At 35.9% G+C, this 22,920-nt stretch overlaps 1 protein-coding gene across 1 annotated transcript in view; it reads right to left on the bottom strand.

Moving 5' to 3' along the window:
- LOC138387285 (ADAMTS-like protein 1) overlaps window positions 1-22,920 on the bottom strand; it is a 192,995-nt gene that overhangs the window by 83,082 nt on the left and 86,993 nt on the right. Inside the window, exon 4 of the mRNA XM_069474226.1 lies at window positions 10,537-10,773. Within this exon, the coding sequence (XP_069330327.1) occupies window positions 10,537-10,773 (237 nt within the window). The remainder of the gene's footprint in view (window positions 1-10,536; window positions 10,774-22,920) is intronic.

Below are 22,920 nucleotides of genomic sequence, written 5' to 3'. Positions count from 1 at the left end.
AACTGCACAAATACACAGAAATTAAACAATATGCTACTGAATGACCAATGGGATTTTGAGAAATTAAGAAGGAATTTAAAACATTTCTTGAAACAAATGAAAATGAAACCACAACATACTAGAATCTATAGGATACAGTAAATGCAGTAATAAGAGGAAAGTTTGTAGCAATAAATAGCTACATAAAAAAAAAATTGAAAGACACCAAATAAACCACCTAATGATGGACCTTAAAGAACTACAAAAGCAAGAACAAACTAAATGCAAAATTAGTAGAAAGAAAGAAATAATAAAGATCAGGGCAGAAATCAATGAAATTGGGACTAAAAACAATTAAAGATCAACAAAATGAAAGTTAGTTTTTTGAAAAGGTGAACAAAACTAAGAAAAAAAGAAGACCCAAATAAATAAACTCAGAGATGAGAAAGGAAACATTACAACTAATACCACAAAAATGCAAAGGATCATTAGAGAGTATTATGAACAACTATATGCCAACAAATTGGAAAACCTACAAAAAATGGATAAGTTTCTGGACGTGTACAACCTACCAAGACTGAACCATGAAGAAATAAAAAAACCCCGAATAGATCAATAATGAGTAATGAGACTGAAGCAGTAATAAAAAGTTTCCCATCAAAGAAAGGCCCAGGACCTGATGGCTTCACAACTGAATTCTACCAAACATTTAAAGAAAAACTAATACCAATTCTACTCAAACTATTTGAACAAATTGAAGAGTAGGGAATACTTCCAAACTTACTCTGTGATGCCAGCATTACCCTGATACCAAAACCAGACAAAGACACAATTAAAAAAGAAAACTATAGGCCAATATCCCTGATAAACATAGATGCAGAAATCCTCCACAAAATACTCGCAAACAGAATTCAACAACACATTAGAAAAATCATTCACCACGATCAAGTGGGATTCATTCCAAGGATGTGAGGATAGTTCAACATAAAAAAATCAATAAACATGATACAACACATTTATAGAATTAAGGATAAAAACCATGTGGCCATTTCAAAAAATACTGAAAAAACATTTGCTAAAATTCAACAACACTTTATGATGAACACTCTCAACAAATTAGGTATAGAAGGAATATACCTCAACATGATAGAGGCCATATATAACAAGCCTACAGCTAACATACTGAGCAAGGAAAAATTGAAAGCCTTTCCACTAAGATCTGGAACAAGACAAGAATGCCCATTTTAATCACTTTAATTCCTCAGAGTACTGACAGTCCTAGCCAGAGCAATTAAGCAACAGAAAAAAAATAGTGCATCCAAATTGGAAAGGAAGAAGTGAAAGTTATTCTTGTTTGCAGATGACATGATCTCATATTTAGAAAAACCCAAAAACTACCAAAAAACTCTTAGAAATGATAAATTTAGTAAATTTGGAGGATACAAAATCAACATGCAAAAATCAATAGTGTTTCTACATGTTAACAGTGATCAATCTGAAAAAGAAATCAAGAAAGCAATAACATTTACAATAGCTACCAAGAAATACCTTAGAATAAACTTAACAAAATATCTCTACAAGGAAAAGATCTTTTATAGGAAAGATCTCTACAAGGAAAACTATAAAATACTCATGAAAGAAATAGAAGAGGACACAAATAAATGTAAAAATATCCCATGCTCATGGATTAGAAGAATTAATATTGTAAAACATCTATACCACCCAAAGTGATCTACAGATTCAATGCAATAGCTATTAAAATATCAATGATGTGCTTCACAGAAATATAAAACGCAATCCTAAGATCTGTATGAAACCACAAAAGACCCTGAATAGCTAAAGCAATACTGAGCAAAAAGAAACAAGCTAGAGGCATCACACTACCTTCTAAGACCTCACCAGAGTTACCTTTAACATCTTTAGCCCGCTACCTTTTCACTCTCCATTTTCAATTCTGGGTATTAGTTTGGTTTTTTAAGCCATCTCTTCCTTTGAGCATTCCCTGACCCCACATCTTGGTTGAATACCCCTCCTATCCATCACAGCCTACATTTCTTCCACTGTGGCTCCTACACAGTATTCAAAAAATATCTGCATATACATATATGTATGTACATATATATATATATATTTACTATATACAAATAAACAGGGATGATGCTAATGTGGGTTGAAACATACTGCCCTAAAAGATATGTTGAAGTACTAACTCCTGGTATCTGTGAATGTGACCTTATTTGGAAAAGGGGTCTTTGAAGTTGTAATCAAGTTAAGATGAGGTCATACTCAATTTGGGTGAATCCTAATCCAATATCACTTGAGTCCTTAGATGAAAAGAGACACCAGCAGGAGAATACCAGGTAAAGACATAGAGACACACAGACACAGATGAAAGACGTCCATGTCAAGATAATGGCAGATATTGGAGTTATGCATCCAGAAGCCAAAGAATGCCTACTGCTGACACAAAGTGGAAGACACAAGGCATGATCTTCCCTTATAGCCTTTAGAAGGAGCTTGGTCCTCCCAACACTGTAATTTTAAACTTCTAGCTTCTAGAACTGTGAGAGAATAAATTTTTCTATTGTTTTACTCAGCACATGGTATTTGTTATGGCAGCCCTAGGAAACTGATAAGATTTGGTGCCGAAAGTGGAGTGCTGCTGTAACAAGTACCTAAAAATGTGAAAGTAGCTTTGGAATTGTAATGAGTTATGATTAAATACATCTTGAGTTGCTTCATAGAAAAAAACCTAGATTGAAGAGACAGCTGACAGAAACCCAGAGGTTGTCATAGTCCGTTTGTGCTGTGATAACAAAATAGTTGAGACTGGTTAATTGTAAAAAACAGAAATTTATTTATTTCCTTACAGTTCTCGAGGCTGGGAAGTCCAAGATCAAGGTGCTGGTATTTGGTGAGGGTCTTCTTGCTGCATCATCCCATGGTGGAAATTGAGGGAGAGAGAGAGAGAGAGAGAGGAAGAAGGAAAGAGGGAGCGAGGGAGGGAGACAGACAGAGAGATAGAGACAGGAGAAGAGAGAGATTTTTTTTCTGCCTTTTTGTTCCTTCCAGGCCCCAGTCAGTTGGATGGTATCCACCCACACTTAGGGCAAATCTTCCCCACTCAGTCCCCTGACTCACAAGCCAATCTCCTCCAAAACTCCTGTCACAGACACACCCAGAAACAATGCTTCACCAGCCATCTAGGCATCCCTCAATCCTGTCAAGTTGGCACCTAAAATTAACCATCACAGATGTTACAGGCAATTCTGGTAAGACCTTAGAAGGAAGTGAGGAACATGTTATTGGATGTTGGAGGAAATGTGATCCCTGTTGTAAAGTGGTAGAGAACTTGGGCTGAGTTATGCTTTATCCTTGAGTGGAAAGTAGGACTTACAGTGAGGAACTTAGATATTAAGCTGAGTAGATTTTCAAGCACAGAGTAGAAGGTACAGCCTGGTTTCTCCTTGCTACTTACAGTAAAATGCGAGGGGAAAGGGATAAATTGAGGAATGAACTGTTAAGCAAAATGGTACTAGCACTTGATACTTTGAAACATTTTCAGCTTGTCCAGATAGTGTACTCTGGTAACGGCCAGGGGTGTGGCTAGACAATTGTTTACTAAAGAAATTAGGCATGTGACTCATGGATTCAATCAACCAGCTCAGCAGGAGCCAGGAATAGAGATGCACGTATCTAGTGAAGAACTGTACAGGACCCTCTTGTTTGATGGCTCGGCCCCCCATGAATTGCATGGAGACTGACAGGGTGTCTGAGAATTTTATACCAGCAGAAATTCTGACAACCTGGAGTAAAGGGACAGAGAGGACAAAGTGAAAGAAGAACGGCTCTGAGGGCAGAGATGCAGATGCAGAGGCCTGTGCGGACTGGACCTGTGCTGAGAGGGCAGGGCTGCCTTGCTGGCAGGCACAGAGGACAAAGCATCAAGCCACAAGGATTATCGTCAGGCCTTGAAATCTAGTGGAATTTGCTCTGCTGGCTTTCGAAAGTGCTTGGGACATATGATCCCATTTTCCTTCTTATATTTTCTTTTTGGTGGGAACGGGAATGTCTCCCATGGCTGTCTCACCATTGTATTTTGAAAGTAGATAACTTGTTTTCTGGTTTCCGAGGCCCACAGATGGAGAGGAATGGTGTTCCAGCATGCGATGCACCATACCCAAGTCCCACCCATACTGATTTAGATGATGAAACTGGGGCTTTTCGAGTTGATATTTAGATGACATTTTGGAGCTAGAGTTGATGCTGGAATGGGTTAAAACTTTTGGGGGTGTTTGGATCAGGTGAATATTGTACACATGGGAAGGAGATAAATTTGGGAGGCCAGAAAGTAGGCTGTTATGGGTTGAATTGTGTCCCCTCCAAAAGATAGGTTAAAGGCAAAACTTCTGATACCTGTTAATGTGACCTTATTTGGAAACAGGATCATTACAGATGTAATAAAATTAAGATGAGTTCATAGTCCATTAGGGTGGGCCCTAATCCAATATGATTGTTGTCCTGTTCTCATCAGAAGAGATGAAGACACAGACACAGGGGGAGAACGCCATGTGATAACAGAGACAGAGATTGGACTGATGCAGCCGCAAGCCAAGGAATTGCAAGAATTGATGGTTACTATCAGAAGCTAGGAAGAGGCAAAGAAGGATTCTACCCAGAGCCTCAGAGGAAGCATGGCTCTGATGACACTTTGATTTTCAACTTCTAGCCTGCAGAACTGTGAGAAAATAAATTTCTGTTGTCTTAAGCTACCATGTAAAGAAATTTGGGCTTTCTTTAATCTAAAGGCAAAAGAGTGCAACTGAAATGATTCAAGCAGATGAAAACTGAAGTTGACTCTATATTTTAGAAGGAGCACAGATTTACAATGAAGGGAATATAGTTTAGCAACTATAGTATACTGTCCTGTATACTTATCATATCTCCCCTCAGAGTGTAAATTCTGAGAGGGCAGGGTCTCTGTGGGGAGAGAGAGAGAGAGAGAGAGAGAGGAGGGAGGGAGGGAGAGGGATAGAGTGTGTGTGTGTGTCCACTCATGTATCCCAGTATCTAGCATATGGTTAATTCCTATGTAAAATTAGTTCAATGAATAAATAAAGAAATATTTTCCATGCTAATCCTACATGTGTATCATACCTGAGGGAAGAGATCTTAATCAACTGTGTATCCTCAGTACCCAACATATAGCAGATTGTTGAAAGAACAAATAAACAAGGTTCAGAGACTAAGTAAATTCAACTAGTAAATGGTAGTTTTATCTTTACTGTGTCATGCAAAGAGGAGAATAAAAAATGCTATGCTTTAAATATTTTAAGTAACTCCATGCTTCTAGGTGGAATTAGATTATAAAACACAGAAGAAAAAATGGCCAACTCCTTGTTTCTGACATCACCACCTTTGGAATAACTGGTAGACATTTGATACTGGTGACTCAGGTCACAGACAGAGATGGAGAAATAATCATTCCATTCAATTCATTTCAAACTACTCACCACAGGAATTATTAAAAATGAAAAGAACTTCTTTGTTAGAAATACGGTTCATTTTAATGTTGCCAGAGTAAAGTATAGACATCAAAACTCCAAGATCCAATTTATTGCTTATTTCTGCACTGCATTATTAATTTTAAAACAATATTATATAAGGCATGACTTGAAAGGAATTTTCCTTTTCCTTTTTGACATGCTTTATTTTCTGAAATAGCAATAAGCAATATTACATATATGCAGATTTATTATAAAGGGCTTGTTTATAATCACACTTTTTCTTTTGATGTGCATATATTAGGTACCAGCCCATGAATTCCATTAATTGTGAAAATTAAACATACTTTTCTGTATTGGTTTTCAAAATAATCTCAAACTTATTTTTAACATCAGCACATGTTCTATCTGTAAATTTATGCTACTCTTTTAAAACTATATTTAAAACAGAAACCGGCTTTGTACTTTACAACAAATATAAATGGGGTAATTTGGATAATGAAAATAAATGAATAACAGCAGTACTAATAGAGCTGATCCTATTTGTGATGGCTCATTAACTCTGTACAGGATGCAATTCACTGCCTTGGATCAGGAGTTGATAATGGTACAACGTGTAGCTATTAGCAAAAGATGGCTGCAATAGGAAATTAACAGAAGGTCTGTTCATTCATTGGAAAGTCCGTATCCGTTTTGTATGTATAACCATATTAAACCATGCACTCAGAAAGGCCATAAGAAGGAAAAAGATAAAGACAAGAAATAACTTGGGTATACTACTAATACTAAACCTAGTATTTATGAAGCTCATAATAAGTGCTTTAAATGCATTTGATTACTTAATCTTCACAACAATCCTCATTTTGTAAACTTTTTTAAAAATGTTACAAGGTTATAAAAACCTTACACAGGGAGCCTTTAGTACCTTTTCCAACTGAAAATTTTCATGGTCTTCCTCACTTCTACAGCACTTTACAGTTTGTTAAACATTCTCACATGCATCATCTCACTTGGTGCGCTATGGTCTGTGAGACAATCGCATTTTCAAATGATTGAAAAATAGACCTAAGGGAGGTCAATTAATTTGACCAAGATCATACAGTTCGTTAAAAAGGATCTAGATTCCAGTTCATGTCTTCTGACTTTAAATCCTGTTGGTTTTCCAATCTGTAAGTGGTTTATGAATCTGGTCACACAATAGAGTTATAAGGAGAGTGTTTTAGATACATAGAACTAAGAAATATGAATTCCTGGGGGACTAAAAGTTGTGTCTTTTAAGAAAGTTCCAGGTGATTCTGGTTTGCAGCCAAATTTGGGGACCACTACGAAATGGTAACTGTCTCTGTCCACCTGGCCTCACCAAAAAGAATAGGAGTTTTGGAGTCAGAGAGAACTGAGTATCCCTGGGAAAGTCATATAATCTACCTGAGCCTCAGTTTCTTCATTTTGAAATGAGCATAATGATGCCTAACATGCAGAGTTGTAAATATTTGAAAAAATATTTGAAAAAAATATTCTCCCCAAAATATGCCTAACATGCAGAGTTGTAAATATTTGAAAAAAAATATTCTCCCCAAAATATGTGTAAAGTGCTTATATATATGATAGTCACTCTGAAATGGAAACTATTATCGTTACTACTACTACTAGAGTAAATATACTACCTAGTTTGATGATCTGTTATTACCAAGTAAGAATCAGGTATATATTATGAATAGCAAAGATTCTAGAATTTTCCTGAAGCAAATTTATAACAAATACTGCTAACCCACTTACACATGACCTCGGGACAGTCTCCAGGTCTTAGTTTCCTCCTCTGTGAAACAGCAATATCTGTTAACTGCTAAACTATTATCTGCCTCTAAAAAGTCTAAACTCTAGGTTCTGTTTAAGAGTTAAAGGCCCAAGCAGTTTCGAGAATGTGGCTCCTAGTAGAGTATTAAACGAGGATAATTGCAGTAAATTGGTGTGTATGAATGACAGATCTCTACAGCTCTGCTGTCATTTTCTACCAAGGCCAGACTATGTCCAAATCCAAATATTTGCCTTTTTACAGTTGCTAATTTATATCTACCTAAGCTCAAAAATATTTGAAGCAGTTTACCAAAAAAGCAAAAAAAAAAAATCAAAATAGGACAAAAATAAAGTCAGAGAAAAATCTAAGAATCCCCAACCAATGGGGTAGAAAAGAAAAATAAGGCAGGGGAAATGATTTTTTTCAGGAAAGTAGGAGAAGCTATTTATAAAAACTGCATGTTTAAGTTAGCAGGAAGATTCCTATGTTTCAAAAAACATGAAAATAAAGATTTTTCTTAATGTTTCTTACCAAAGACTGAAAATATTAACGACCAATATACAGATGCAACATAAATAAAGGATTTTTGTCTAAGTAAAATGAAATTTATATATTTAAACTCTCTTTTGAGATAGAAGTGAGTGCTTCAACTTTTCTTTTCATGACGAACTTCACTCTGGTCCTTCCGGAAAAGTACATACTGCATTTCAATATTCCATCTTTACTCTTCTATCTTGTCATCCTCTGTTCCTCCAATCATTTTATAAAATTTAAGTGGCTTTTAGTTATGAAAACACAGACTAAGAGGGTAGTGGTAGAAAGGACACAAAATTATAATACATCCTTACAAATCCATATTAAGTTGCAGTTTTTGATTCTCTCAGCATGACTGATCTGATTTATTGCTTTATACCCTCTGCTCGGGTTATAATAAAAATGAAAACTCCTTCCTGGTTTTAGACTCAGTTTCTGTTCTGTTCCTGCTGTCCCTGTACTGGCCCAGCCTCACTCCGGCTGCTGTAACAGCCTCCATTTTAGCTGTCTGTCTCGAGAGACTTCCACTTCAAGCTTCCTAGAACTGCAGCTATAACAGTCTTTCTAAAGCAGAGCCCTGATTATGTCTTTTCGCCACTAAAACTTTCTTGGTCGCCCAGTTTACCACAGTCCTGTCTGCCATTCAAGGCTTCACGATTTTCTCCCAAACTACCTCTTTCTCCTTATTGCATATCTGGGGCTTACCCCACTCTCCAGCCAAACTAAATTGCTTGTTAGTACTTAAATGCAGCCCGAGTTTTTCCATCACCTCTACCGCACCATTGCCTCTAACAAGACAAATAAATGAAGAAAATAATACCAGTCATAATTTTTATGTGTAAGTCACAATGCTTTTCAAATACAGTATAATTTACATTTGTTTCCAAATCAAACAAGTCACTCATGAAAACCTAAGTTAAGGCATGTGTATACTGTAACCCAAAGTCCAGCACTATCACTCCATACATGCTATATATGAAATTTATTCTTTGGCTGCTGAGATAGGATTCTCTTTCAGTTGCCAAGGTACATGAGGCCAGCTGGCAGGACTAGCTTAGGAAAAAATATGCCACGTTGAACTGCCATGCAACAGAAACAAATGAAACCTAATTTGCTGACCTGTCTTGTTTATTTTGGTTCATTCAGCACGGTAATATAGTAGAAACAACATTGGACTGGATCTCAGGAGACCTGGAATTTAGTCCCATTCCTGCCATGACCAACCATGCAACTTTTAGAAGATCATGCACATTTTCTGATCTTCAGTTTTTTTCACTGACAAAACAGAAATCTTTTTTGCTTTACTCAAACAGGGTACATACATATATAAGGAATTATTATTCTTTTATTTGCCACTCTCTACATCACAGCCCTTTTTCTGTATCTATTTCTTTTATAATTCTCTACTTTTATCGAAGCTTTTATAGACTGCATAATTCCATTTCAACACTACTGAGAGTCCTAAAGGAGGAAGTAAATACCAGATATCACAGATAATGTTGTTCAGCTATATTGCTTTTTAGGATGTTGACTGCATAATCTCTAAGGCCCTTTCTAGCTTTAAAAGAATAAAATTCCATATTCAAATTTACATCAGGAATTCATATATCTGTTGTATATAAAAAACATACACATATATAAATATATATATATAATCTCCATTCCTGACACTAGTTTTTCCCTGTCTCAAGAATCTAAACTTTGTGAAAGTTTAATGTCCGTTTCCCTTTTATATATGTAAAACCTTGCTTGAAATCTCACATTTTTTGTAGTAATTTATATTTCAGTTTTTCCTTTTACATCTGAGTATAGATTTCAGATTTCAATAAACATATGAATAGGAAAAAATTACTAAAACATTTTATATTCCTCTTATAGTGCTACCTGTGATAGTGCAGATTCTAAAGAGAGAAAATGTCAGCCAATATCTTGGGAAAGACAAATCTTCTCAAAATTTTGTGTTTACTTTGTGAAATATAAAAGTATATGGTCAATAATAGCACACAGAAAATTATAGCAACTTATTGCTCCAATAACTAGTCTGGTCATCTGAATCTAAAAAGTAGACCTTAAAATAAAGGTGGCACAGACATGGCAAACATACTCTTACTTGCCTTGCGAACTTCCCTATGTAAAGTAGACATTGACCAATGGATACCATCAATCAAACCTCTTTGCTATCCTGTTTTAAGATTCACCTGGCTGAAACCCAACCTAGTTGACATGGCCATGTGTTTCTCTCCAGTTTGTCTGAATTTTCAATACAGTGGGAATTACAGAAAGAAGCAACAAGTTCTCCTACAGTTTACTTGGGGATTTTAGAATTGGTCTCACCTGGGTTATTCTGAAAGTGCTATGTAAGTAAAAATCAAGGCCTCTAAATACACACATACACACACACAATTTCAGGAATAACCATGCTAGGAGTAATTTCAAAGTCTAGTGCATAATTGATACACAATATTCAAGAATTTTTATTCTTCCATATTCAAGTGACACTCAAGAAAAGAAAAAAAAAAAACCACTTTAGTTCACTTTTCCTTAACACAAAATACAACACTTGAACTTTTCACTGAAATTTAACCTCAATTTTTAAATTTTTCACCATTTGTAAACTCAAGAAAGCATAAAAATGAGTGACTCAGATAGTGGGAATATGCAAAAACTATTTACACAAAGATAGTAAAACTCTCTGAACAAATTGAATGAAAAGAAATCACTTACTTGGCATAAACCACTGATGCACATATCCAAAGATTCTGTATAGCAACGAGTTCCATCTAAGACCTTAGGTGCTAGCTCAACAACCAAGGTTGTTCCTTTGGCTTGGCACTTGAGTGAGCATGGGTTGTCGGGGTCATTAGACACAGGAAGCCATTCATAAAACTGGCCATGGTGCTTGACATCATTATGAGCAGAGCATTGCTGAGCTCGGAAATCGCCTGATTCTGGTGGGCAGTCCTGGAGAAAAAAAGAGAAGGGACAAACACAGGTTAAGAGGATAGCCCCAAATTGAAAACTGGAGCAGCTGTGCGGTCTGCCACGGTCTTAGAGAACAAAACAGCATGTCCTGGTCATTACAGTTAAACCCTACCATATCATCTAAGAGGTTATATGATTATATAGCTCTTAAAACATAGAAATCTGGAGGTGGGGCAGAGCAAGATGGCCGAATAGAAACCTCCAGCTATCATCTCTCTGCACAAACACTTAATTCAACAACTACCCACGCAAGCAAGCACTTTCAGAAGAACCAAAAATCAGGTGAGCGATCACACTACCTGGTGTTAACATTTCATCAAGAAAAGAGGCACTGAAGAGGGCAGAAAAGACAATCTTTTATTGTCTACACCATCCCTTCCCCATCCTCTGGCAGTGCTAGGCCAGCTCACAGAGTGGAGAGAAAATCTGTGTGCCCAGGGGAGGGAGAGCGAAATGATTGTGGGATTTTGCATCAGAATTCAGGGCTGCCCTGGCACAGGGGAACGCAGCATGGGGCAGAATTCTGCTGGTGCACGTGGAGGGAGCATTTAGACCAGCCATGCTGGAGGGAAATCCTCTGCCCCCAAACCTGAGTTCTGGCTAGCCCCACTGCTGGCTGACAAAGAGCAGCCTGGGGCCTGGACTAAATTCATAAGGCAGTCAGGCCACAAAGGCTGAAATCCTTGGGCAATTGCTGTGGCTATGCTGGCTCAGAGCCAGTGGGCTTGGGGTACACATGACCCAGTGAGACACCAGTGGTGGTGGCCAACCCAGTGTCTGTGTCACCCCTCCTCCAACTACAGGCAGTGTGACTCAGGGAGTTTTCTTAAAATTGGGGAAAGGAAAAGGAAAAGTTCAGAGGACTTTGTTCTGCAACTTGGGTACCAGCTCAGTCACAGTAAAATAAAGTACTAAGCAGGCTCATGAAGCCCCTGAGTCCAGGCCTTAGTTCCTGGAAGGCATTTCTGGACCCACCCTGGACCAGAAGGAAACATGTTGCCCTGAAGGGATGGACCCAGTCTGGCTGGATTTACCATCTGCTGACTTAAGAGCCCTTGGGCTTTGAGTAAACATCAATGGTAGACAGACAGCAGTCACCACAGGCTTGGGTGAGACTGGGCTGGCTTCAGGTTGGGGGAGGAGTGACATGGGCACCCTCTCAAGGCTCCTCCCCCAACTCCAGCAGCCCAGCACAGAGAGTGAGGGAAGAGAGTAAGAGTCCTTGCTTGGCAATCCAGGGAATTATCCTGTATCTTACTCAAGTCCATCAAGGCAAAACTATTATTACAAAATTATTGGGCTTGGGGCACATCTAGTGCTGATGTAACTGCTGTGACCGAAGACCTAGATCACAAGACGTAATTCCCTTTGAATACCTGGAAAGCTTCCTCAAGAAGGATGGGTTCAAACAAGCCCTGACTGTGAAGATTAAAATAAATATCTAACTTGTCAATGCCCAGACACTGATGAACATCCATTAAGCATCAAGAACACCCAGGAAAACATGACCTCACCAAACAAACTAAATAAGGTACGAGTGACCAATCGTGGAGCAGTGGAGATATGTGACCTTTCACACAAAGAATTCAAAACAGCTGTCTTAAAGAAGCTCAAGGAACTTCAACACAAAGAAGGAATTCAGAAGCCCATCAGAGAAATTTAATGAAGAGATTTAAATAACTGAAAAAAAAAACAAGCAGAAGTTCTGCAGCTTAAGAATTCAATTCACAAACTGAGAAATGCATCAGAGTCTATCAACAGCAGAACCGACCAAGCAGAAGGAAGAATTAGTGAGCTTGAAGACAGGCTATCTGAAAATACACAGTCAGAAGAGAAAAAAGAATAAAAAAGAATGAAGGATGCCTTTGAGATCTAGAAAATAGCCTCAAAAGGGCAAATCTAAGAGTTATTGACCTTAAAGAGGAGGTAGAGAAAGAGATAAGAGTAGAATATTTATTCAAAGAAATAATAATAGAGAACTTCCCAAACCTAGAGAAAGATATCAATATTCAGGTACAAGAAGGTCATAGAACACCAAGCAGATTTAACCCAAATAAGACTACCTGTAAGCATTTAATAATCAAGCTCCCAAAGGTCACAGATAAAGAAAAGATCCTAAGAGAAGCAAGAAAAAAGAAAAAAAAATATATAAAGAAGTCCTCATATGTTTGGCAGCAGACTTCTCAGTGGAAACCTTATAGCCCAGGGAAGAGTGGCATGACATACTGAAAGTGCTGATAGAAAACCCCCTTAACCACAGAATATTATATCCTGCAAAAATATCCTTCAAACATGATGGAAAAATAAAAACTTTCCCAGACAAGCAAAGGCTGAGGGATTTCATCAACACCAGACCTCTCCTACAAGAAATGCTAAAAGGAGTTCTTCAATCTAAAAGAAAAGGATGTTAATGAACAATAACAAATCAACTGAAGGTATACAACTAACTGGTAACATTAAGTACACAAATTCAGAATACTCTATTGCTGTAGCTGTGATCCAAAAACCATTTATGTCTTTTTTTTTTTTTAAATTTTTGAGAGTCTTTTATGAGCACAGATGCACAAGGTTCTTTTGAGTACATTTTCAGAATCACATTATCAAAGTTTCAACAGTGAGATCATTTGATCAGTTTTTACTTTTATACATCCTGTCACCTTGCTTGAGTAAGTTAAAGAGTCATTCTATATACTGATAATTTCCAAATATGCAAATATTTTAAGGTACCCAAAATATTATAGTATTTCTCTAACACAGAATAATTTTTATCAAGATAACAAATGAATGCCTTTGTAATTATATAAATAATATACAGCTTATAGGAAATGAATAATAAAATTGTACGTTTTAATAGTCATGTAATAGATGAAAAGCCACTTATATCTTGAGTAGGAAGACTAAAAGACAAACGTATCAAAAATAACCACAACGACTTTTTGAAAGTTAGATAGTATAAAAAGATATGGATGGAAACAACAAAAAGTTAAAAAGCAGGGAGTAAGGGAAATGGAGTTGAAGGGTTGAATCTCTGTTAGATTTCTTCTTGCTTGTTTGTTTTTTGTTTGTAAGCAGAGTTGTCACATGCTTAAAATAATTGGTTATAAAATTCAGCAAGCCTCATGGTAACCTCAAATCAAAAAACCGATAACAGATACACACAAAATAAAAGCAAGAAATTAAAACATATTACCAGAGAAAATCACTTTTAACAAAGGAAGACAGGAAGTAAGAAAGAAAGACCGCAAAACAAGCAGAAATCAAATAATAATATGGCAGTAGTAAGTCCTTACCTACCAATAATAACATTGAATGTGAATGGACTAAACTCTATAATCAAAAGATATACATTGGCTAAAAAGATAAAAAAAAAACAAGAGCCAACCATATGTTGTCTGCAAGAGGCACACTTCACCTATAAAGATACACATAGACTGAAAATAAAGGGATAGAAAAAGCTATTCCATGCAAATGGAAATAAAAAAGAACAGGAGTAGCTATACTTCTATCAAATAATAGATATCAAGACAAAAACTGTAAAAAAAGAGTCAAAGAAGGTCATCATATAATGATAAAGTGGTCCATTCAGCAAGAGGATATAACTATTCTAAACATAACATGCACCCAAAACTAGAGCACTCAGATATATAAAGCAAATATTATCACAGCTAAAGAGAAAGACAGACCCCAGTGCAATAATTGTTGGAGACCTCAGAGCTCCACTTTGAGCATTGAACAGATCATCCAGACAGAAAATCAACAAAGGAACACTGGGCTTAACCTGTATACAGATCAAATGGACCTAACATTTACAGAACATTTCATCCAACAGCTGCAGAATACACGTTCTCCTCAGCACATGGGTTATCCTCAAGGATAGACCGTACATTAGGACACAAAACGAGTCTTAAAAAATTCAGAAAAATTGAAATCATACCAAGTATTTTCTCTGACCACAATGGAATAAAATTAGATTCAATAATAAGAGGAAAATTGGAAAATATACAAACACATAGAAATTAAACAATATGTTTCTAAATGATGATTAGAGACTACTATGAGCAGTTATTTACTAATAAAGTAGAAAACCTAGAAGAAATGGATAAATTCCTAGACACAACCTACCAGAATTGAACCAAGAAGAAATCCAAAACCTGAATAAACTAATAACAGGTAATGAGACAGAAGCAGTAATAAAATGTCTCCCATCAAAGAAAAGCCTAGGATCTGATGGCTTCACTGGTGAATTCTACCAAACATTCAAAAAAGAATACCAATCATACTTAAACTCTTCCAAAAAATCAAGGAGGAGGGAATACTCCTCCTCATTCTATAAGGCTTGTATCACCCTGATACCAAAATTAGACAAATACACAACAACAAAAAAAGAAAACTATGGGCCAATATCTCTGATGGACATAGATGCAAAAATCCTCAACAAAATCTTAGCAAACTGAATTCAACAACACATTAAAAAGATTATTCATGATGATCAAGTATGATTCATCTCAGGGATGCAAGAATGGTTCGACATATACAAATCAATCAATACAGCACATCATATCAACAGAATGAAGGACAAAAACCATATGATCATTTCAAATGTTGAAAAAGCAGTCCATAAAATTCAACATCCTTTCATGACAAAAACTCTCAAAAAATTGGGTATTGAAGGAACGTACCTTAACATGATAAAAGCCATATATGACAGACCCACAGCAAATATTATACTGAATGGGGAAAAATGGAAAGCCTTTCCTCTAAGATCTGGAACAAGATAAGGATGCCCACTTTCACTACTTTTATTCAACATAGTACTAGAAGTTCTAGCTAGAGCAATTGGACAAGAGAAAGAAATTAAGGGCATCCAAATTGGAAAGGAAGAAGTCAAATTATCCTTGTTTGCAGACTATATTTAAAGAAACCTAAGGACTCCACAAAAAACTATTAGAACTTATAAGAAATTCAGTAAAGTTGCAAGATACAAAATCAACATATAAAAATCAGCAGCATTTGTATATGCCAACAGTAAACAATCTTAAAAAGAAACCAAGAAAGTAATCCCATTTACAATAGCTACAAATAAAATAAAATACCTAGGAATAAACTTAACCAAATAAGTGAAAGATCTCTATAATGAAAACTCTAGAACGTTGATGAAAGAAATTGAAAAGGAAAAGTGGACTAGAGTGTTTTTTTTTTCCTTTCCTTGAAAGATATTTCATGCTTGCTGATTGGAAGAATCAATATTATTAAAATGTCTACACCACCCTGAGCAACCTACGGATTCAATGCAATCCCCATCAAAATACCAATGACACCCTTCACAGAAATAGAAAAAATAATCCTAAAACGTATATGGAACCAAAAAAGACCAAGAATAATCGAAGCTATCCTAAGGAAAATAACAAAACTAGAAGAATCACATTACCTGACTTCAAATTATACTACAGAGCTATAGTAACTAAAACAACATGGTACTGGCATAAAAACAGAGACATAGACCAGTGGAACAGAATAGAGAACACAGAAATAAATCCACACATCTATAGTGAACTTATCTTTGACAAAGTTGCCAAGCACATACAGTGGGGAAATGACAGTCTCTTCAATAAATGGTGCTGGAAAAGCTAGTTATCCTTATGCAGAAGAATAAAACTAGACCCTTATGTCTTGACATGTACAAAATTCAAATCAAAATGGATTAAAGACTTAAATGTAAGACCTAAAAATATGAAACTACTAAAAGAAAACATTGGGGAAACACTTCAGGACATTGGTCTGGACAAGGACTTATTGAGTAATACCCCCAAAGCACAAGCAACCAAAGAAAAATTGGATAAAGGGGATCACATCAAGTTAAAAGCCTTCTGCACAGCAAAGAAAACAACCAAAAAAGGGAATAGACATCACATAGAATGTGAGAAAATATTTGCAAACTACCCATCTGACAAGGGACTAATAACCAGAATACATAAGGAACTCTAACAATTCAGTAGGAAAAAAAATCAAATAATCTGACTAAAAATTGGGCAAAGGATCTGAATAGACATTTCTCAAAAGAAGACATACAAATGGCCAACAGGTATATGAAAAAATGCTCAACATCATAGAGAAATGCAATCAAAACTACAATGATATATCATCTCATCCCAGTTAAATGGCTTTTATAGAAAAGACAGGCAACGATGAATGCTGGTGATGATGTGGAAAACGGGGAATTCTCATACACTGTTGGTGGGAATGTAAATTAGTGCAACCACTATGGAGAACAATATGGAGGGTCCTCAAAAAACTGAAAATAGAACAACCATATGACTAAGCAATCCTACCGCTGGGTATATATCCATAGGAAAGGAAATCATATCGAAAAGATACCTGCATTCTCATGTTTATTGCAGTACTATTCACAATAGCCTAGATTTGGAATCAACCTAAGTGTCCACTACCATTGCAGTCCCCAACCCCCAGGCTGTGGATCTATACCGGTCCTTGGCCTGAACTGGGCTGCACAGCCAGGAGGTGAGCAGTGGGTGAGCGAGCAAAGCTTCATCTGTTTTTATAGCTGCTCCCCATCACTTGCCCCTTTCCCCCCTCACCTTCCCCCATGCTCCATCTATGGAAAAGTTGTCTTCCATGAAGCTGGTCCCTGGTGCCAAAAAGATTGGGGACTGATGCACTAACAGATGAATGGATAAAGAAATTGTGGTACACATACACAATGGATTATTATATAGCCACAAAAAAGAATGAAATTCTGCCATCTGCAACATGGGTGGAACTGGAGAACGTTATGTTAAGTGAAATATGCAAGCACAGAAAGCCAAATCTTGGATGTTCTCTTTCCTATGTGGGAACTATTAATAAATATTAAAAACGATTGATCTTGTGGAGACAGAGAATAAAATGATGGTTATCAGAGGCTGGGAAGGGTAGTGGAGAGGGGAGGATAAAGTGGGGATGGTAAATAGGTACAAAAATATAGTTAGATAGAATAATCTATATTTAATAACACCACAAAGTGACTACAATCAATGACAAATTAGGGTATATTTTAACTAAAAGAGTGGAATTCGAATGTTCATAACACAAAGAAATGATAAATGCCTCAGGTGGTGGATACCCCAATTACCCTGATTTGCTTCATTCACATCGTATGCTTATATCCAAACATCACATGTACTCTATAAAGATATACATCTCTTATGTACTCCTAATAATTAAAAAGAAAAAAAAAATGTAGAAATCTGAGAAAGTGATCACCTCAAAATACATTTTCTCATTGAAGTTAAATGGGAAAGTAACCAACTAAAAATATATTTTCTGAAAGATGTTGATTGGTTCATGAATTCCTCTACATTGTGATATCATTTTGATTTCCTTTTAACTTAAGTAGAACCCAGTAAGATCAGAGGGTTAGTTGAAAGTATTTCTGTCCCTTTCAGTTCTGATATTCAGAGCTATGATCATTTTTTATTTTAATAACTAGCAGCAAAAAGTTCCAATTTCATTCAAAAAATTTTCATGGAGTGAATTTTTTCTAGAACTTAGGCTGCACATTATCTAGAATTAAATGTGGGGTACAAAAATTAGAAGACATCACTCATACTTAAATCGCTTTAGCTTAACGTAGCATGGCAAAGTAGAAAGGGCATGGATTTCCTCCTCAGATGGGTGGGCAGCTGCACCGTGGAGGGTCTCCCATAGCCTAGGTAGGTGTCACTATGTTTAGAACAAAGGCAGTGATACCGTGAGCTCTCAAGCTTGTTGTGAGAAGTTCGTGAGATCATGCTGGCCAAATACTGGCACAAGAAAAATACTTAGTACATGGTAGCTATTACTATAATTATTTAATGAAGCCATGGAAGAGAAAGAGTTGGGAAGTAGGGATTTTTCTCAATTTGAATTTTAAATCGTTTATTGGCACAGACCAATGGAAAACAAGAATCTTTTAAATGTATATTTTATAAAGGGCAATTTTAAATGTAAAACTATGACTAACAATGGCTATTACTATTAAAATGGCTATTTTAACTTTAAAAAGACAAATATTGCCTATCCCTTGGAAAGGCTTTTTGACAGGTTTGTTTTATTCTACATTAGGATTTATTGTGGAAGACTAAACTACCCAGCTGTGGAAAGGCTTTTATTTTTTTCTTAAATAAAGGATTTGCACGTGGCCTTCATCAGTTCTTAGTTACTACACTATCATTTTGAGAGTTCTCTTATATTAATACTGTTTCTTTCTCTTAAAACCTCTTTACATTTAAACAAGCATTGTGAGAACAGCATTGTTCTTTATTTTATAAAATAGAATTTTTGACTCTTCTAAAACTTCAATGGTACTATTAAATAGTATATAAGGCTCTGATATTTGGGGGAGCACAAATTCTTTCTAGGCAAGTTAGAGCACAAACAAATACTTATTTAGGATGAACATGAAATTGCTCAAAATACAATATAAAATCTCAAAGGCATTTTACTATATTATATATGTTTTCAGAGTGAATAAAACATAGTAGTAAAGGAAAAGAATAATTTATATAACATAGGTATATATATAGGTATCCAACAAGGCTTCAGTGATTTTGAATATTGTTTGAAAAAAGTATGATTGAAATTCATTATTTAGTAGTTTCTTTAAATGACAAGATACAGTTTAATTTTTTTAAAGATCCACAAATATATAACACATATTTTATACAGGATATTTATTTGCTTATTTTGAGAAAAAAACCCAAAAACTACAACCTGCAAAACAATATTATGAATCACAACACAGATAAATTATTACCAAACCATGACAGGCAACACAAACTTAATTTAAATGTTTTAACATCAGCTCCTTTCACAATATATGTTCCAAGATAAGAGAGCACAAATAAACTGATTTAACATTAACTCTTCATGGACTCACATTTCAAAGACAAGAATATAACTTGCCTAGATTACAAATTCTACTAACAGCTGCCTAGACCTCACTTACTAACTTCTGCCTTAAAGCAACTCTGTAACTAACCACAGCCCCCAAACTCTACATGTGCCCTTCCCCAAATCCCCCCATTTGAGACAAAACAGAGTCTCTGTCAAGGTGCTGCTTTCCTTTGCTCAGCAAGTTTAGTAAAATCCACATTTCCCTGGTGGTCACTGCCTGGGAGTTGAACTGATAGTGTCATTAATGATGTTTAAATAAGGTGTTTTCATTTGATAACATAGTAGCTGTCATCCCCAAAGTAACTTGACTACTCAGTAGGACAGAAGAAATGCTGCAAATGGTACTGAATTGTACTTTATTGTACTGAAATACAATAAAGCAGAAATTTGAGGAAATTGTTTGAAATAGTCCCAAATCCCTCTTAGAATTTCCATTTTGTATACAAGAGAACCAGCTAGAAGGAATTTGAGGATCAAGCTGAATCATCTCTGTCTTAAAGTAATAAGGGACAGATATAATTAAGAGACCTCTTAATATGAACCAGAGATAATTTTCTACATGTTTCCAATTCCAAGAAGAGTGTCAATTACATTTTTAAATTGATGATGCTGTGTCATCTCAGTAGAGACATAAAACTCGTATAAAGTCTCTCATGAGTCCCTTCTGTTCAAAAACTGTGTTGATTCTTCCCACCTTCTCTAAAATAAATGACTTAAAGGCAGTCAAAAGTAAGATTTATAAAAAATGAAGTTAAAACATTAAGACCGTTAGGTTTTGTTTTCTGTGACAAAACAGTAACATATTTAGACATATCATTGAGAATCAACATGTTCCTGTTGGCGATTCACCTGTATCTAATGGCTTTGAGAACACCTATTACAGGTTTTCTGAACTAGAGAAATATCTCTGAGAATAATAATACATGTGAATACCTTTACTAACTTTTATCACTACTGTCTCTTCTTCTCCCCATGTTTTTGTAAGGGTGGGAAAATATATTTTGCTAAATTGAGAATGCACTTAAAGCCTGGAGTTCAGAGTTGGAAACTGAACTTGAACCTTTCTAATGTTTGAGTTTATTTGCACTTGGCAAAATGCAACTTCCTGTTTTAAGAAAAAGGACTTAAGAGGACTTATAAAACAGGTTCAGAAAGCTTCTTGGACATCAAATAGCTCTTAGAAAATAACATTTGATGATTTAAGTGTAAATGAATCAGAAACAGATGAATCAAATTTCCCTTCAAATAAGGGAAAAAGGATTTGGCAAAATGGTCTTTGAACCCAAAACATCTCAAGCACAGTTCAAGACATCCATTGTACCTCTAATGCCTCTGGGATCATCCAGCTGCAAGAGTGGAAACTCAAGCAAAGTCATTGTAACCTCTTGTCCCACAAATACCTTAATAATAACAAAAATAATAATAACAGAATGACTCTTAGTTGTATACAGATTTACTGTCTACGAACTTTTTCGATTTTAGTTATAATTTGGTCCATGAAACCACTATATTTCCTGATCCTTTTAAAACTCAGATTTAGAAACTGATGACCTAACTGCTTTGAAAAAATACTTAACATATTTTACTGGCCATCACCTTTGAAATACCAGCTTCTGGAGATACGCTTTATGGTATCGCAAGTCATCAGTTTTAACCATGGGAGGTGGCTTTTCCTTAGGATATCCTGAATATAGAATGTACTGACCATATACAATGTGAGATTTCTGCTCTCATAAAACCTTAGCAGGAAGAATAATGAGCTTTCAACTGAGATACTTAAAATGAAGAAGAAAACAAATTAATTATGGTTTATATATGTTTACATATATTTATATATTTTTGCATTGAACTTGGCTCATAGGAAGTAATTATAAAGACAAAACTACTAAAAAGCCTAGTAGCCATCTGTATTAAACACATCCTACCCCCCACCAAGAATCTGGCAAAAAACCATAGTATGTAAAGAATGCACTGGACTCCCAACTTCAAGTCTCTCACACATCTCCAGAAACACCATAAAGCAAGAGAGAGCAATCTAATGTTTTTTTCCCCCTGGTCTCCATCTATTTCCAATAACACTAATACACCTGTGAATAGACAGCTCTGTGTCAGTTACTGGGTTAGGACTTCCTCATTGTAAAAATGTATCTTCTTTGAAATAGATGATTCCATGAGTTACTATATTTAGCCATTTAACACAATCACATTTCTCTTCACTTTTTAAGCACTCAATCCTAAGTGTGTCAGAGCTTTCTTCTTTAAAAGCACAAAAACAAAATCTGACCTTTTATTTGCTCCCATTATAATTCATAAAATCCATGGAATTCTGCCATATATGAATCCAAATCAAAACATTTTCTGGTTAATCAGCTATCCAGTGGGAACGATAAGATGGATCCCAGATGTCCCCTGATGATGACAGGTAGATCAGATTACACTGAGGGGCAAGGGAGGGCCAGGCCTCCCCGAGTTTACCACTGGGTGAAATGTAAAAGACTGTATCTCAGCAGCTTCAGTGGCATTATTGAAAGGCCTTTAAAATGGCTTTGAAAAATATACAGAGTATAGATTCAGAGACAGGAGGAGCATTACTATTTCTTTATTTTCGTTCTTTTTAAAGAAGAAATTTTCCTTCCAGGGGACATCCCTATGCTTTCTTTCTGTCCTTAAATATTCGGTGGTTGGCCTATTCTATTAATTTAGTTGTTGAATTTAACTTATTGTGTGAGTGCCATGGTCTAAATGCTTCTATATGTAGAATCAATATTAATACCTGACAGTATTAAGAAAACACTGGATATTATATTCAGATGACCACATATTCTGTAGTAACTGAAAAAAAATCTTCGCTTTTTACTGCATTTTCCTCTCTTAGAACTGTTCTTCTAAACCTCATACTGTTAGAATCACTCCATACCATCCTCATCATTCACCCTCCATAAAAGTTACTGTGTAAGAAAATGTAATTAGAATTGCTTAGTAAGGCATCTTACTCTATCCTCAAACAATTCTGGACCACCACTCTGTGATAAAAACATACATAGAAATTTATCAGCTACTTGACTTTAGGAAATCTTGTCGGTAGTTCTAAGTTTTACCCTCAACATATGATAATAGGAATCCTCAATTTACTGATGGTAAAACAGGACAAGATTGCCATGAAAGGTTACCCTACAATAAATGGGTGGAGGCTCT

This window comes from Eulemur rufifrons, chromosome 7, assembly GCF_041146395.1.
Source record: "Eulemur rufifrons isolate Redbay chromosome 7, OSU_ERuf_1, whole genome shotgun sequence".
Taxonomy (NCBI): Eukaryota; Metazoa; Chordata; class Mammalia; order Primates; family Lemuridae; genus Eulemur; species Eulemur rufifrons.
This window is presented reverse-complemented; position numbering and strand designations above follow the sequence as displayed.